Below are 16,390 nucleotides of genomic sequence, written 5' to 3'. Positions count from 1 at the left end.
GGCGCACTCAGAACTTTCCTCCAGCAACACAATTCAAAACAGCACTTATTTGCTGGCTGTTTTAATAGACCAAAATATAAAACATAAAGATAGCATTCAGCCACAGAATAAACAAAAATGGATAGCAAAAGCTACACCATAGTCAAAAGGGTCCAGTCCAGTGGTCAAACGCCAAGAGTTCAATAAACAAAGTCCAGGGATCAAGAATCTATACCGTAGTCAAAAGCCAGCCCAAAGGTTCAAGGTTCCAGGGTTCTAAGATTACAGGAGACAGTCAGGGTACCAAAAATCCAACAGACCTGGGGGAAAAACCAGCAGCACCCACCACCAAAATATGACAATACTTTTCTCCCGAAGATCATTTCCAAGGCTTGCTCCTTATATCCACAAACACCCAGCTGCAACCTATCTTTTGCATACCTCCACCCTTAATTGCTTTCACCCATGAACTCTTACTTACAGATTACTAAACCCTTTAGAACTAATCCTTACATTAACCCTTCCATCACCAAGCACCATCAACTGCAGAACATATGACAAGAGACACGCTTGAATGCGTATTCAGTTAACGATAGTGCAATGACAGTAGATAGTATCCCTCAAATACACATATGGACACACATTGACATTATAGCTGTGGTTCTTTTTGAAGCGAGCAAATGGAAACTAGGGGCCCTTCCACACAGCCATATAACTCAGAATATCAAGGCAGAAAATCCCACAATATCTGCTTTGAACCGGATTATCTGAATCCACACTGCCTTATATTCCAGTTCAAAGCAGAAAATGTGGTATTTTCTGCCTTGATATTCTGGGTCATATGGCTGCGTGGAAGGGCCCTAGGTTTTTTTAAACCAGGCATGGAGCAGTTGTAGCCCATCCAATGTTGCTGGGCTGCACATCCCATCAGTTTCAAATAGGATAACCAGTGGTGAGAGATAATGAAACTTGCGATGAATAATATTAGGGTGACGTATTCTCTATCCCTGCATTAAGCTTGTTGAGAAAACGAAGAATGAATGTGTTTTTAAGGAAAATATCACATATCCCTACGTTGTGCCTAGAATACCAATGGTTCAAAAAGCCCCAGTTCTGTTTTGTTTTCTTTTTGTTAAAAGAAGAATCATAGAATCCTAGAGTTGGAAGAGACCTCATGGGCCATCCAGTTCAACAACCTGCCAAGAAGCAGGAAAATCACATTTAAAGCACCTCCAACCTCTGTTTAAAAGCCTCCAAAGAAGGAGACTCCACCACACTCCGGGGCAGAGAGTTCCACTGCTGAACAGCTCTCACAGTTAGGAAGTTCTTCCTAATTTTCCTAGTTCCAACAGACCTCACAACCTCTGAGGATGCTTGCCATAGATGCATGCAAAACATCAGGAGAGAATGCCTCTAGAACATGGCCATACAGCCCGAAAAAACCTACCACAACCCAGTTCTTCCTAATGTTCAGGTGGAATCTCCTTTCCTGTAGTTTGAAGCTATTGTTCTGCATCCTAGTCTCCAGGGCAGCAGAAAACAAGCCTGCTTCCTCCTCCTCATGACTTCCCCTCACATAGTGATACATGGCTCTAATCATGTTTCCTCTCAGCCTTCTCTTCTGCACGCTAAACATGCCCAGCTTTTTAAACTGCTCCTGTTCTCCAGACCCTTGATCATTTTAGTCATCCTCCTCAAAACACATACCAGCTTGTCAGCATCTCTCTTCAATTATGGTGCCCAGACTGGACACAGTGTGATTCCAGGTGTGGTCTGACCAAGGCAGAATAGGAGGTTAGCATGACTTCCCTGGATCTAGACACTAGACTCCTATTTATACAGGCCAAAATCCCTTTGGCTTTTTTAGTCACCACACTACATTGTTGGCTCATGTTTAACTTGTGTCCATGATCTCACGTCTCCCAAGATCGTACGTCTCCAAGATCTTACATCTCCAAGATGTTACGTCTCCAAGAGATGGAACACAGTGTTGCATAAATTCAAAACATTCAGCACTGGCTCACGAGTAACTTAGGTGTCCTTGATCTCAGTGGATTAACTCTTATGCATGACTACATCTGGATCCAGCACCAGATAATTTTGAAAAATTCAAAAACAAAATGTTTCTGAAATTCTGATTTGGGAGATACTTTTCCCTAAGTGTTGATGAATGGGAAATACCAATATTAATATTTTACTCCTTTTTTATCTATGAAATCTAAGTGTTCTTCTAATTAGAAATGTAGCCCTCTCCATCACCAATATCCCCTCAAAGAAATACAGCCAGAAGATAAAATTAAAGGTCTATAAGCAAAATTTTAAAGCATTATCCAAAATTTGGGAAGGCTGGATATTTAAAACCAAATGTAATTCAGTAGACCCCCCACTTTTGCAGGGGTTAGGGGTACAGGACTTCCATAAAAATTAGAAAAATGTAAATAAAAAAACATTATTTTGAAAATCTTAGATAATTAGGAAACTTGAATGTCTCAAATATAACTCTATGGCAGTGGTTCTCAACTTGTGGGTCCCCAGATGTTTTGGCCTTCAACTCTCAGAAATCCTAACAGCTGGTAAACTGGATGAGATTTCTGGGAGTTGTAGGCCAAAACACCTGGGGATCCACAGGTTGAGAATCACTGCTCTATGGACAACTACCTGGAGGATACTAGAGAGAACATACTAACCACATCAGGGAATAATTAAACACAAAAAAAGTTAATCCTCCGCAAGGGCCATTCAACAGATGTGTTTGCCTTGTCCTTCATCCGAATACAGAATGAAAAACAACGAGGTCATTTTGTGTTTGTTTTTCCAAGTCACCTGTACTTTTTCTCATTGCCCCTCAAAATGGACTGCTATGTCTGTAATGGGGAATTCCTAAAGTATAAAAGGAGCCATAACCGAGATCAAGTCCGGACAATCATTCATCATGCTGAGGCTTGTTGTTTTCGTCGCACTTGTCCTTCTTGGTAAGTAATTTGGAGCTGGAATATTTTTGTATGGAGATTCAAAAGAACAACATGTTTTTAAAAGCCTGAAATACAAGACAGTAAAAAAATTCTTAATGTATTAAAACATGTAAAACAGTAGTTCTGTAAGGTTGAAACAATATGGTGAAATAGTCACATCACTCTGTCTCACGACTGAGATTTATTTTATTTTATTTTCATGTCAGGAGCGACTTGAGAAACTGCAAGTTGCTTCTATTGTGAGAGAATTGGCCGTCTGCAAGGATGTTGCCCAAGGGACGCCCGGATGTTTTGATGTTTTATCATCCTTGTGGGAAGCTTCTCTCATGTCCCCGCAAGGGGTGCTGGAGCTGACAGAGGGAGCTCATCCGCACTCTCCCCCAATTCGAACCTGCAACCTGGCAGTTTTCAGTCCTGCCGGTACAGGGGTTTAACCCATTGTGCCACCGGAGGACCTAGTCCTAGATATGATATAGACAGACCAGCTATCCAAAAACATTCCATTGTTCCTTCTTTAAATGTCCTACCAGGGATGCACATAGAAGGCACTGTAAATGGCCACATCTCTCTCAGTAATCACTGAACAGTTGGTTTGTTGCATCTGGCGGCAGAGATTGTGATGCTGATATACCATATTACTTTTGAAGGACACTGCTCAGAGGAGCCGCTGAAGGGAAATGAACGTGTTGTTGGGGGCTACGAGGCAAGGAAGCATGCATGGCCATCACAGGTAAACATATTATCTTCTTTCCAGAAAATCCCTGTCTTTTCCACTCCCTCTTTAGCATATCAGGTCAACAGGGAGGAATGGAGTTACGTTGTGGGTGTTGTGAATAGGAAATGAGACAACGACAAAAGCACCTTTACTCAAAGTCTTTTGTTCAAAGTTGAAGTCTCCTTGACTGCTTTTTAAAAATGTTAAGAGGAAGGAAAGTCTTTTAGGCTGTGGGCTAAACTGAATATCAGACAAGTTCTCAAAGAGTTACATTCCAGAGGTGGACAGGACAAAGAGCAACTAAGGCTGGATCTACACTGCTATATAACCCAGATTATCAAATCAGATAATCCAGATGTTTGCTTTGAACTGGATTATATGAATCTACACTGCTGCATAATCCATTTCAAAGCAGATAATCTAGATTTTATATGGCAGTGTGGGTGGGGCCTATGTGGCACCAAAGACACCATTTTTGCAACATTTGTCTATTGCCATTTCTGAATGTTCAAGTCAAACTAAACAGGTGAGTATTTCCTAAGAGTGGCCCATATTGAAACCTTTTTCATATGCTCTCATACAAGGGCCTTGTTGTTACAATAATGTATGATTTGGGTCATTTTTTCCCCTCCCTGGCTTCCATAATCACAAACAGCTCTCAAAAATGTTTTCATGCCATGCATTTAATTCATATGTGCTTTCAGTGAGTGGTTTTCTGCTGTAATCAACTTCTACAGATAGTGCCCATAATTGTTGTCCCAACTAATATCGATAGAATCATAGAATCACAGAGTTGGAAGAGACCTCATGGGCCATCCAGTCCAACCCCCTGCCAAGAAGCAGGAATATTGCATTCAAAGCACCCCTGACAGATGGCCATCTATCTGCTGTTTAAAAGCTTCCAAAGAAGGAGCCTCCACCACACTCCAGGGCAGAGAGTTCCACTGCTGAATACCTCTCACAGTCAGGAAGTTCTTCCTCATGTTCAGATTGTATCTTCTTACTTGTAGTTTGAAGCCATTGTTCTGATATTTATAGATCTAGTGGTCCTTTTGGTGGAAGAAAATACAACACTCTCTTAATTCCTTATCCAGATTTCTCTCCAGTACGCTTCAGGAGGCAGCTGGTACCACACATGTGGTGGGACACTGGTGCGACCGAACTGGGTGATGACAGCAGCTCACTGTGTGGACAGGTGACACAACCTACCTTGGGGAACAAGTGTACTTTTAATCAGGGTTTCTATTTAAGTGGGGAGAAAAGTACAGGAAAAGTAGTACTAAGTTAATGTGGTGGTCTATTTAGTTTCCCTGGAAATAAAAAAAACATGGGGGAAATGTATGCATCCAGCCTATGTTTTAAAGCCTCCGAAGGAGCCTCCACCACACTCTGGGGCAGAGAGTTCCACTGCTGAACAGGTCTCACCATTAGGAAGTTCTTCCTAATGTTCAGGTGGAATCTCCTTTCCTGTAGTTTGTGGAAATGTGAAAGATATCTAAACAGCCAGACCACATGACTGAAAATCTTAATTGAGCCTAATTTTAAAACATGTTTCTCAGGCTCATGGTAGTGGAGCCATTCAGAATTTTTTTACAAGACTCCAGCCCAGAGCTTCTTTCTCATCCTTTAAATATTTGAGTCTCTCTCTCTCAGGATCTCCACTTATTCCTTCCTTTTGTTCATCCATCAATAACTGTTACATTGTCAAATGCTGATCTATTGCCTAGCGCTGGTCTCAAGAAATGGTGGTGTGGCTCCCTTGCTGCCTTAGGGGGGTTCTTTTATTTACTGCCAAGTACTTTGTTCAGTTGAATGTTGGGGAGGAAATTATATTAATAACACTGTTGGCATTTGCGGGAAGACTCCAAATGGGTAAGATAACTCATTTCCTTTTTCCTGCCCTCTTATCTACAGGAACATGAATTTTCGTGTGGTTGTGGGCGACCACAACATTTATCAGAATGAAGGGACAGAACAATACATAAGCGTGGGGAAAATTTATGTTCATCCAAACTGGAACAGCAACAATGTTGCCGGAGGGTAAGTGCAGTCTCGAAGGTATTGGTTCTGTGCAGACAATAGTGGGGCCCTTCCACACTGCATAATTATAATATTATGATCACATTTTAATTACCAAGGTAACATCCCATAGAATCCAGGGATTTGCAGGTTTTGATGTTAATTGCCTTCAAGTTGACTTCAATGCACAGTAATCTTATGAATAAGAGACCTCCCTGAGTCCCAGTCTTCAACAGCTCTGCTCAGGTCTACCAAATGAAGGTTTGCATCAATCCACTTGGAATTTGTATTTTAAGGAGTCTCTGAGCATCAGTTGATCATCCCTAACATCTATCTGTTCAGTGCTGATATCTGAAGGACAAGGGGTTCTTCAGTTTAGTGTTTGCCATTATCTCTCTTCTTTTGGGCTTTTGGGGAGTACCAGGGCTACATGTTGTCCATGTTCAAGAGGAACTGACAAGTAGAAGACTCATCTCACTTGCTCTTCACATCTTAGCCCTCTGCAGAGATAATTCCTAAACAAGATATACGCTTTCTTATTACCCCTGAATTAAGATTATATTTTCCTGGCTCTTTGGCCCTTTCTATACTGCCATATAATCCAGATTATAAAAGCAGATAATCTACACCAGTGGTTCTCAACCTGGGGTCCCCAGATGTTTTTGGCCTACAACTCCCAGAAATCCCAGCCAGTTTACCAGCTGTTAGGACTTCTGGGAGCTGAAGGCAAAACACATCTGGGGACCCCAAGTTGAGAACCACTGATCTACATTATCTGCTTTGAAGTTGATTATATGATACTACACTGCCAGATTAGCAGATAATCAGGATTTTATATGTCAGTGTAGAAGGGGCCTTTCTCTTCTTGAAGAGTGTTTCTTGAGATGATACATCTCTTTCCTAAAAGTCATCATGATGTAGTGGTTTTAGTGTTGGAGTACAACTCTGGAGACTAGGTTTCAAATCCATTCTCAGCCATGGAAGACCATTGGGTTACTTTGGGTAAGTCATGTTCTCACAGTGTTAGAGGAAGACAATGGTGTCCCTCCAAATAAATCTTCCCAAGAAAACCCCATGGTAGGATCACCATATGTTGGAAACAACTTGAAGGCACAGAACAACAGCAAAATCTTCACTCTGCACTGAAAGTCTTCTGTTGCCTTACTCTGGACCTCATCACATTGAGGTCCACATAGTGGGTGACAGCTGCGGATTCACCATGCATCATTGGCGGCTAGTGTGGGAAACCCATTATCCCATGTCCTGCATCGCCTGGATCTTGCCTTACCTATCCCATTGGGGGAAGCATCACCACCTGGATTCCCCCCATGCTTACCCTATTGTAGGAAACGAGGATACAGGAACCTCCTGTGTTTTTGTTGCTCCCTCTTACGACACTTTCACCTCAGTTCAGGAACAGAACCCCAGCTGAAGTAAATGTGCATCATTTGATGGGAATCCAGCAGGCTCCATCCCTGAACTGAGGCGAAAGTGTCATAGGATGGGTAAATTTGCCCATGTGGTGGGGTTGTCAGACTGCACTGCCTGTATTGGTCTGTACTGGCTCAGGAAAGGCTGAGGCCCCCTTCGTACAATCAGGTCACCTGGCTCAGAGGTTTTTGGCTCAGGTTCCAGTGTAATGTTGGCTTTTTCTTCAACACTCCCATAGTTTGCACAACTCATCTTCCCAATTCTTTAGCATGCCTGTTTCTGCATCGTCATGAGTGTGTGTGTGTGTGTGTGGGGGGGGGGGGGGTCATTTTAATTCATCTTATATATTTTTTCTTCCTGCTCTCCTCCTGTTTCTTGACAGCTATGACATTGCTATGCTCCAACTCTCTCAGAGTGCAAGTCTTAACAGCTACGTGCAGCTCGGGGCCTTACCTCCATCTGGCCAGATCCTGCCCAACAATAATCCCTGTTACATCAGCGGATGGGGCATGACCAGAAGTGAGTGTTGCTATTCCAAGTCCTACAAGGTACCAGGGAGGGGTATGGTGAACTCCAACCTTCATTGGAAGCATAAAATGTCTGGGTCAGTATAATATTTCTGGGAAGCAATACACACACACACACAAACATACACACACATATATGTATGTTAAGTATTATAATTCATTCAATTTTGCACAATGCTCTTTTCAACTGAACAAAAAATCCACACATACAAAGACATCAGACGGTCAATTTCTATTCACCAAAGTGACAAAGGAGAAAACTACTCAAAAATAGCTGGGCGGATTTGGAAGATGCTGGTCTTCATGGCTGTAGTGCAGGGAAACTAACCTCAGTTTTAATTTAAATATTAAGACGGTGCCTAAAGCATTGAGTCCTGTTTCCTAAATATATTCAGCACCATGGATAGAACCATTAAAGTTCATACTAAAAGCTGGAGTTGATTCACTACCAATTCAACATGGGAGCCACCATATGCAAAGAAACCTATGTAGCATGGTTCAAACCTCTCTTCAGCCAATTTACCTAAAGCAGTAGGTTCAGAATTGAAACTTCTGTTGTATAATAAGTGGAATATCATGATGATTGGTTGAATACTGTGAAATACCCTGAGTCCCCTTCAGGGTTGAGAAGGACAGTATACAAATACCACAAATAATAAATAAATAAATATTTACCAGTGGAAGATGGGGAAAAGAGAACTTTTAATTTCTAATAAATTCTGAGGCACAGTGGGGCAGATTCTTAAGGAGACTCCATGTCGGGAGAAAGACAGGATATAAATTACATTTTATTCATAGGAGTTGTCCAGACAATTGATGTTGGGCCTTTCAATATAGATTTCCATTGTAATAATCTCCCTACCTCAGAAGAGTAAAACTATGTTTAATCAAAGCATGGACAGCAAAATTATTTTCACTTTTTTGATCATGAAAATAGTTCAAAGGTAACATAACCAAAGGTAATCACACCATTCCTATGGGCCTGTGCAATAAGTAATGCTTTCCAGTTGCCTTGTATTATAAAGCAGTGGTTCTTAACCTGTGGACCATAACCACCAGTGGGCTGTGAGGACCAAAATCTTGTCCACGAGCCTCCTTCCTCTTTATTTTATCTTATTTTATTTCCTCTCCTTTCATGCCTCCTGCCACTCCTTTCCTGTCGCTGACCAGCCCTGCCCCCTTTGATAGACCACATCAGCTCTAGATTATTAAATATGGTTTTCTATGGGCAAGCAGATGGTGACTACTGGGTGGCATATGTTCTGTATCAGAAACTAGAGCTGATGTGGTCTATCCAATGCAATTTTCTGAATCAGCATCCCAAATAACCAAACTAAATCTAAAGAGGACCAAAAACCGATTCATAACCCTTTTGGTACTAATGTTGGAGAGTGGCCCCTAGTCAAAGTGGTCCCTGGTCAAAAAAGGTTGGGAACCACTGTTATAAAGGCAATTTTATGCATTTGGAAGGATAAGGAGTGGAATTTTTCAGGTTTTGTGCCACTCTTATCATTTGTCAGGTTTTCATTCCTATAAAGTAACACAAAAGCATGGAGCATGTAAAGCAGGGGTGTGTAACTCGTTTTCACTGAGGGCCTCATCAGCCTTATGGATGCCTTCAAGGGGCTGTTGAATCCATGGATACAGAGGACCAACTATCAGCTGTAGTCATGATGTCGAATGATGAGGAATACACGCGTTGCATCTCAGCAACTGGATGGCCACATAAAATTATTATTTAATTTATTTCAAACATCTGTACCCCGTCCTTCTCAACCCCCAAAGGGGGATCAGGGCAGCTTACAACGGCAATAATTCGATGCCAACACATACAAAAACACAATACAACATGACATAACAGAGTAGATAAAAACATTAGGTTAAAATCCATTTAGGCAGTGGTTCTCAACCTGGGGTCCCCAGATGTTTTTAGCCTTCAACTCCCAGAAATCCTAACAGCTGGTAAACTGGCTGGGATTTCTGGGAGTTGTAGGCCAAAAACATCTGGGGACCCCAGGTTGAGAACCACTGATTTAGAACATTATTAACAACTATATTACCATGTCAGAGTCCAGTTTATCGATTAATGACCCAGTCCAAAGCCTGACCATGGTCTGTTCTAAAACACAGCAATTGCTGTCAGGCCTGTTACCCAATAAAATGACATGACAGGCCAGATTAGCCCACAGGTCTTCGTTTGACACATAGTATGTAAGTCAACGAGCAATGCAACTATGTGGTTAATTTCTGGCAAATTGGTTTTAACCTGGCAACCCTATGAATGAGAAAATGTCAAGACATACAATCATCAAGTAGCCTGGTCCGGTTGTACAAACTCAAACTCAAACTCAAACCATTATAACACTGTTCTCCTCTTTTCCTGCTGCCTTCCACTTAGTGAGCATTATTGTCTTTTCCAGTGAGATATGTTGCCTCGTGATGTGTCCAAAGTACAATAGCTTCAGTTTAATCATTTCAGATTTTTTTAAACATTCAAACAATGATAACGAACTTCTTCTAGGGAGCATGGGTATGAGTTACATAAAGAATTACTTTCCCAAACTTATTTTCTAAGCTCTGGGTCACATAGACTCACTAGGTATGCAAACAACACTTTCACAAGGTTTCGGGAGAAAAGATGGGCAATGTGAATCTCTGCCTATAATGCATTATTTTATTTTATTTTATTTTATTTTTTGGACAGCTAATGGACAGCTGGCATCGGTCCTGCAGGAAGCCTATCTCCCTGTGGTGGATTATTCAACCTGCTCCAGTTCATCCTATTGGGGATACACGGTCAAGAATACCATGGTTTGTGCCGGGGGAGATGGCGCACGCTCTGGATGCCAGGTAATCTAGCAAGTACCCAGTAATACTTGGCTGTAGAGTGGCAGCTGGTTTGGGAGAAAAGGTGTGTCCCCCCGCCCCTAAAATGTGCAAATGAAGCCTGGAATCCTCATGGCATGTCCCAACAACTGCAGATCCACTGTATCAATTGCGGAATGGCAAGTCAAACCATACACAAGTAAATCCTATTGATTCAATAGTTACATTTTAAGAAAAGCAATAAGAATGAGGCTACAATTTCTAAAGTAGATTCAAAAATGAAGCGTGCAATGATTTTGAATCTGTGTTTTAGTTCTATAGGAACTTTTAAAAGGTACCCTACACATTCATGTCCACATCAAAAAATTTTAGTGAAAAAAATCAACCCAAAATTTGCATCATCTTCTCTATGGAACATTATGAGTACAGTGAAGGTAAATGTAAAGGTTTCCCCTTGACATTAAGTCTAGTTATGTCCGATTCTGGGAGGTGGTACTCATCTCCATTTCTAAACTGGAGAGCCAGCATTGTCCGTAGACGCGTCCAAGGTCATGTGGCTGGCATGACTGCACGATGTGCCGTTATCTTCCCACCGAAGCGGTATCTATTGATCTCACATTTGCATGTTTTTGAATTGCTAGGTTGGCAGAAGCTAGGGCTAACAATGGGAGCTCACCCTATCCCACGGAATAGAACTGCTCACCTTGCGATCAGCAAGTTCCGCAGTTTAGTGGTTTAACCCACTGCACCACCCCGGCCCCTATGAATACAGTACCCTACCTCTTATTCAAAAAGAAATTATCCCCTTCTCTGAGTCGAGTGGCAGAAGGCAAGAGCTTAGCCCGTTCCTTGGACATAGCTCTGTTCAAAGTCTGTACATATCTGTATTACTATTAATGAAATAATGTGAAAGAAAGAATTTATTAAAGTTAGCCCATTTCGTTGATTTATGAGATTTAAAACATGTCACCTGACAAGTTACTCAAAATATCAAACGGTACATTAAAATTATGAGAGCCTATCACTGCTATTTAGAAATAATATGATTCTCACTGAGTGAAAAAAATAATGAAAGGTAAAATTGTTGTTAACACTATCTATCTATCTATCTGCGAATTGCACTCCTTGGCTTAACTAAACAGATATTTCACTCTTGGTATCAACAAATAAGAGAAAATAAATCAGAAAGGATGGCGATATATGTCTCTGATTTCTCCCTTGTTCTCCAGGGGGATTCTGGCGGTCCATTACACTGCCTAGTGAATGGGGCATACTATGTTCATGGAGTCACTAGCTTTGTTTCCAGTTCTGGCTGCAATGTCTACAGGAAACCTACAGTGTTCACCCGGGTCTCCGCCTACATTTCTTGGATCAACAGTGTAAGTTTAGGCTGCTGTGGGTTTAGTATGAAGGGGGTGTACAGTGGGGATTTGTCATATATGACCTTTGCTGTTTTATTAAAAGCATGGGTCAGTTTATTGTATTATATTTGGCATTTTTTAGTTTTTGTTTTTTTTAACGTCCGTAGCGACTTGAGAAACTGCAAGATGCTTCTGGTATGAGAGAATTGGCCATCTGCAAGGACGTTGCCCAGGAGACATCAAAATGTTTTGATGTTTTACCGTCCTGTGCGAGGCTTCCCTCCTGTCCCCACATGGGAAGCTAGAGCTGAGACAGGTGCTCACCCCACTCCTCAGATTTGAACTGCCAATCTGTTGGTCAGTAGTCCTGCCGGCACAAAAGAGCCTTTGGTGGCACAATGGGTTAAACCCCTGTGCTGGCAGAACTGCTGCCCGAAAAGTTGGCGGCTCGAATCCGGGAAGAGTGCAGTGAGCTCTCTTCTGTCAGCTCCAGCTTCCCATGTGGGGACATGAGAGAAGCCTCCCACAGGATGGTAAAACATCTGGGCATCCCCTGGGCAACATTCTTGCAAACAGCCAATTCTCTCACACTAGAAGTAACTTGCAGTTTCTCAAGTCGCTCCTGACATGAAAAAAAGTTTTATATACACACACACACACACACACACACACACATTCTGCCTTTCCAAATTCAGGGCTCAGGTCAGCTACTATGGTTTACTCCCCTAAATGATGATGGTGCCAAAGTGGTGGTAAACTCCATGGAGTCTCATCCTGTATCATTTTCTCCAAAAGAGGGGAGATGAATACCAAAATAGAAAGGTAATTATAGTGGTTGTCCTATACTGGCCACGTTCTGGGCTTTGAGACTAGCAGGACTTTCAGGTTCAATAGAATGGAAGGCTTCAGTTTGGGGCCTCAGGTGGGAGTATTTCCAGGGCCACACTATCTGGTTGTGTGACAAGCAACCTCTGCCAAAATTCTCTCTGAGAGAGGCTGAGAGAGTGACTTGCCCAAACTAACCAAGTAGGTTTCCATGGCTGAGAAGGGATTCAAACACAGGTCCCTTGACTCCTAGTCCAACAATCAAACCACAGCACCACACTGACTCCCAGCATTTGCAAATTACAATATTTGCCTAATATTAAAGCTGGTCTCTTAAGAGCTCCCTCCTTTTCTGTCAAATATTTTCTCTCTGAAGAATATCCTTTATTCTTAATTTTTAAATTCTTTTCTTCCAGATCATTTACTAAAACAAAACTACACCGAAAGCTAATGCAATTGCCAGGTCAGAAAGTGCTGCAACTGTTTCTCAGAACATCATGATTTCTGTAATCCACATTCAAAATAAAGCTATGCATGTCGTTATTTTGTTTGTCCTCCTTTTTTTATAGATGATTCAGTACCAAGAACATCATAAAATTACAAAATTATCATAAATCGGGAAGCAATTTCACATTTTCTCTCTGTACATTCAGTTAATGTTATCTTGGCCTCTCCTTGGAGGTTTCATACTATACTTTGATGGGCCAGTTTCTGTCCAAGGCTTAGAGAATAAGAATATTGGAGTTAGTTTAATTATCAATGTCTATGGTGTAAAGTTCTTCAAGGGATGATGACAATAAACATGACTAATATGCATTAACATCCCCGAAATATGCAAACTTATTTCCAAAATTCAGAAAGATGTCGAATTCATGTGTCTACAAAACTTGGCAGATTTGCTTTTTGGAGCTACAAGTCCCAAAGTTTCTAGCCAGCAAGGCCACTAGCCATACTTACTTGTAGATTTTGAACAATATCACCCGAAAAATAAATAAATTTCCCAAGTTCTCCCTATATAAGTTGAAAGTTTATGCTCTGCTTTTCAACCAAATGGTTCTCAAAGTTGCTTTCAAACAGCAAATAGCAACTAAAAAACCTTTAGTTTAGGGCATTGTTTTTGTATACCAATGTGGATACACACACATTTAAATCCCATGGACTGTGGCAAAAAACCATGATAACACAATATATACTTTCCTGTGATTTTCCACATCCAAGGCAACTGGAATTTGGAGCCAAGTCTTTTCATGACAGAAAAAAAGGCTGACCAATTCCTGGCTCATTTTCCATTTCATATATATAAGCTCACACCTCTCCATGTAAGAGCCCCCGGTGGTGCAGTGGGTTAAACCCCTGTGCCGGCAGGTCGCAGGTTCGAATCCAGGGAGAGGTGGATGAGCTCCCTCTATCAGCTCCTGCTCCTCATGCGGGGACATGAGAGTAGCCTCCCACAAGGATGATAAAAACATCAATTCATCCGAGCGTCCCCTGGGCAACGTCCTTGCAGATGGCCAATTCTCTCACACCAGAAGTGACTTGCAGTTTCTCAAGTCGCTCCTGACACGACAAAAAAAAAAAAAAAAACCTCTCCATCTGGTGTCCTTCATAGAAGGCAGAAAATATAATCTCCCGGTGTTGTCTTTTCTGCTTTCCATTTCTGTAGTAACTAAAAATTAAAGACAATGGTTCTTTCTTGCATAGGAATTTATATAGTTATCATATACAGTCCACCTGTTCCCAAATAGGTCCAAATATCTCATCTGATGTCTTACCAGAGCAATCTGAAATATAGTGTGTATACATTATCCCAGAATAATATCCAGATGCAGAATGTGTTTAATGTATAAAACAGCCTTCTGCAGCTTGGGGCCCTCTCTGTGTGTTGGGGTACAACTCCCAACAACTCCTACCAACTCCCAATATTTCCTACCATAGTCCATGCTGATTGCAGATGACAGGAGATGACATACAAAACATGGAAGGGAACTGATTTGAAGGAGAAAGGTCAATACAGTGTTCCCTTGCTACTTCATGGTTCGCTTTTAGCGGACTTGCTGTTTCGCAGGTTTTTGAAAATATTGATTAAAAATATCAAATATAAAATATTTACATCCAGTGGAGGCCAGGGACCCTGGAAATGGAGTGGGGAAGGGCTGCCTCGCTGGCCTGCTGCTGCCTACGTGGCTCCGGAGGCTCTGCTGGGGTCTGCAGAAGCCAGGGAGGCAGGCAGACGCCCACGGGATGTGCCAGGAGGAGAGTAAGGAAGCGCGGATAAGAAAATAATATATAAACTATATAAAATAATGTATAAATATTAAAATTAATATGGTGTCCCTACTTCGCGGATTGTCACTTATTGTGGGTGATCCTGGAACGGAACCCTCACAATAAGTTAGTGAACACTGTACAGCAATTTTCCATTTTATCCCTACAACAGGTATTATAGGGTTAGAAACTATGGCTGGTTAAAGGTCACATATTAATGACAGTAGAAAGTTGAATATACACCACAGTACTCTACTCTTTTGTTTACATATCAAACACACGACACCCTCATATCCAAGGGGCATAAGCTCCTAGGCCAGTGTTTCTCAACCTTCCTAATGCCAGGACCCCTTAATACAATTCCTCATGTTGTGGTGACCCCTAACCATAAAATTGTTTTCGTTGCTACTTCATAACTGTAAATTTTGCTACTGTTATCAATTGTAATGTAAATATCTGATATGCAGGATGTATTTTCATTCACTGGATGAAAATTGGCACAAATACCCGATACCCCCAAATTTAAATACTGGTGGGGTTGGAGAGATTGATTTTGTCATTTGGGAATTGTAGTTGCTGGGATTTATAGTTCATCTACATTCTGAACTCCACCAACGATGGAATTGAACCAATCTTAGCACACAGAACTCCCATGACCAACAGAAAATACTGGAAGGAAGGGTTTGGTGTGCATTGACCTTGAGTTTTGGAGTTGTAGTTCACCTTCATCCAGACAGCACTGTGGACTCAAACAATGATGAATCTGGACCAAACTTGGCACAAATAATCAATATGCACAGATGTCAACACTGGTGGTGTTTGGGGGAAAATAGACCTTGACATTTGGGTGTTGTAGTTGCTGGGATTTATAGTTCACGTACACGCAAAGAGCATTCTGAGACCCACCAACAATAGAATTGGGCCAAACTTCCCACTCAGAACCCCCATGAACAACAGAAAATACTGTGTTTTCTAATGGTCTTTGGCAATCTCTCTGACACCCCCTCGTGATCCCCCCTCCTAGATCCCCAGGTTGAGAAATACTGTCCTAGGCTAACTATGGAAATACGAAATGTGGAAAATAGCAACCCTGATTGAAATAAATAACTTCTGACAGAAGCATGACATGGAATGACACTGGAGGAACTAGAATATGCTTACAAAGAATACCTAGCATTTCTAGGTCCTCTAGCACAGGGCTTAAACTTTTTCTACTCACAGCCCCTTTCTGCCCAAGAAATGTTTACATATCTCAGCTATATAGGTATATAAATAGGTATAAAAATCAAACATTTATTAATAATAAATCAGTATTTGAATGCTTGCTAAATAGGGTGTTTTTTTCTTTTTGATGAAGTAGAACTGAAGCATTTCCTGAAGAGTCCTCTATAGACACTGTGCATTGTTGTTCACAGATTTGCTCAAAGTATTGGTTTCCCTTTAGGCTTCTTACAAAACAGGGATGGGAAA

General features: G+C 41.5%; 1 protein-coding gene across 2 annotated transcripts; it reads left to right on the top strand.

Annotated features, from left to right (window-relative positions):
• The first annotated feature begins 2,888 nt into the window (after nt 1–2,888).
• Nucleotides 2,889–13,198, top strand: CELA1 (chymotrypsin like elastase 1). Of its 2 annotated transcripts, XM_067464288.1 has the most exons (8): nt 2,889–2,951; nt 3,599–3,681; nt 4,761–4,861; nt 5,581–5,706; nt 7,499–7,635; nt 10,348–10,493; nt 11,699–11,848; nt 13,072–13,198. In XM_067464288.1, exons 1-8 carry the CDS (start codon nt 2,912–2,914, stop codon nt 13,081–13,083), a joined length of 795 nt encoding a protein of 264 aa, XP_067320389.1. In that variant the 5' UTR covers nt 2,889–2,911; the 3' UTR covers nt 13,084–13,198. The 2 variants fall into 2 exon arrangements, with proteins under 2 accessions (XP_067320389.1, XP_067320390.1); XM_067464289.1 differs by lacking the exon at nt 2,889–2,951 and having other exon boundaries at nt 3,571–3,681.
• The last annotated feature ends 3,192 nt before the right edge of the window (nt 13,199–16,390 follow it).

The sequence above is a fragment of the Anolis sagrei genome, chromosome 2, assembly GCF_037176765.1.
Source record: "Anolis sagrei isolate rAnoSag1 chromosome 2, rAnoSag1.mat, whole genome shotgun sequence".
Classification (NCBI taxonomy): Eukaryota; Metazoa; Chordata; class Lepidosauria; order Squamata; family Dactyloidae; genus Anolis; species Anolis sagrei.
Note: the sequence above shows the minus strand (reverse complement) of the source record. Positions and strands in the feature narration are given on the sequence as shown.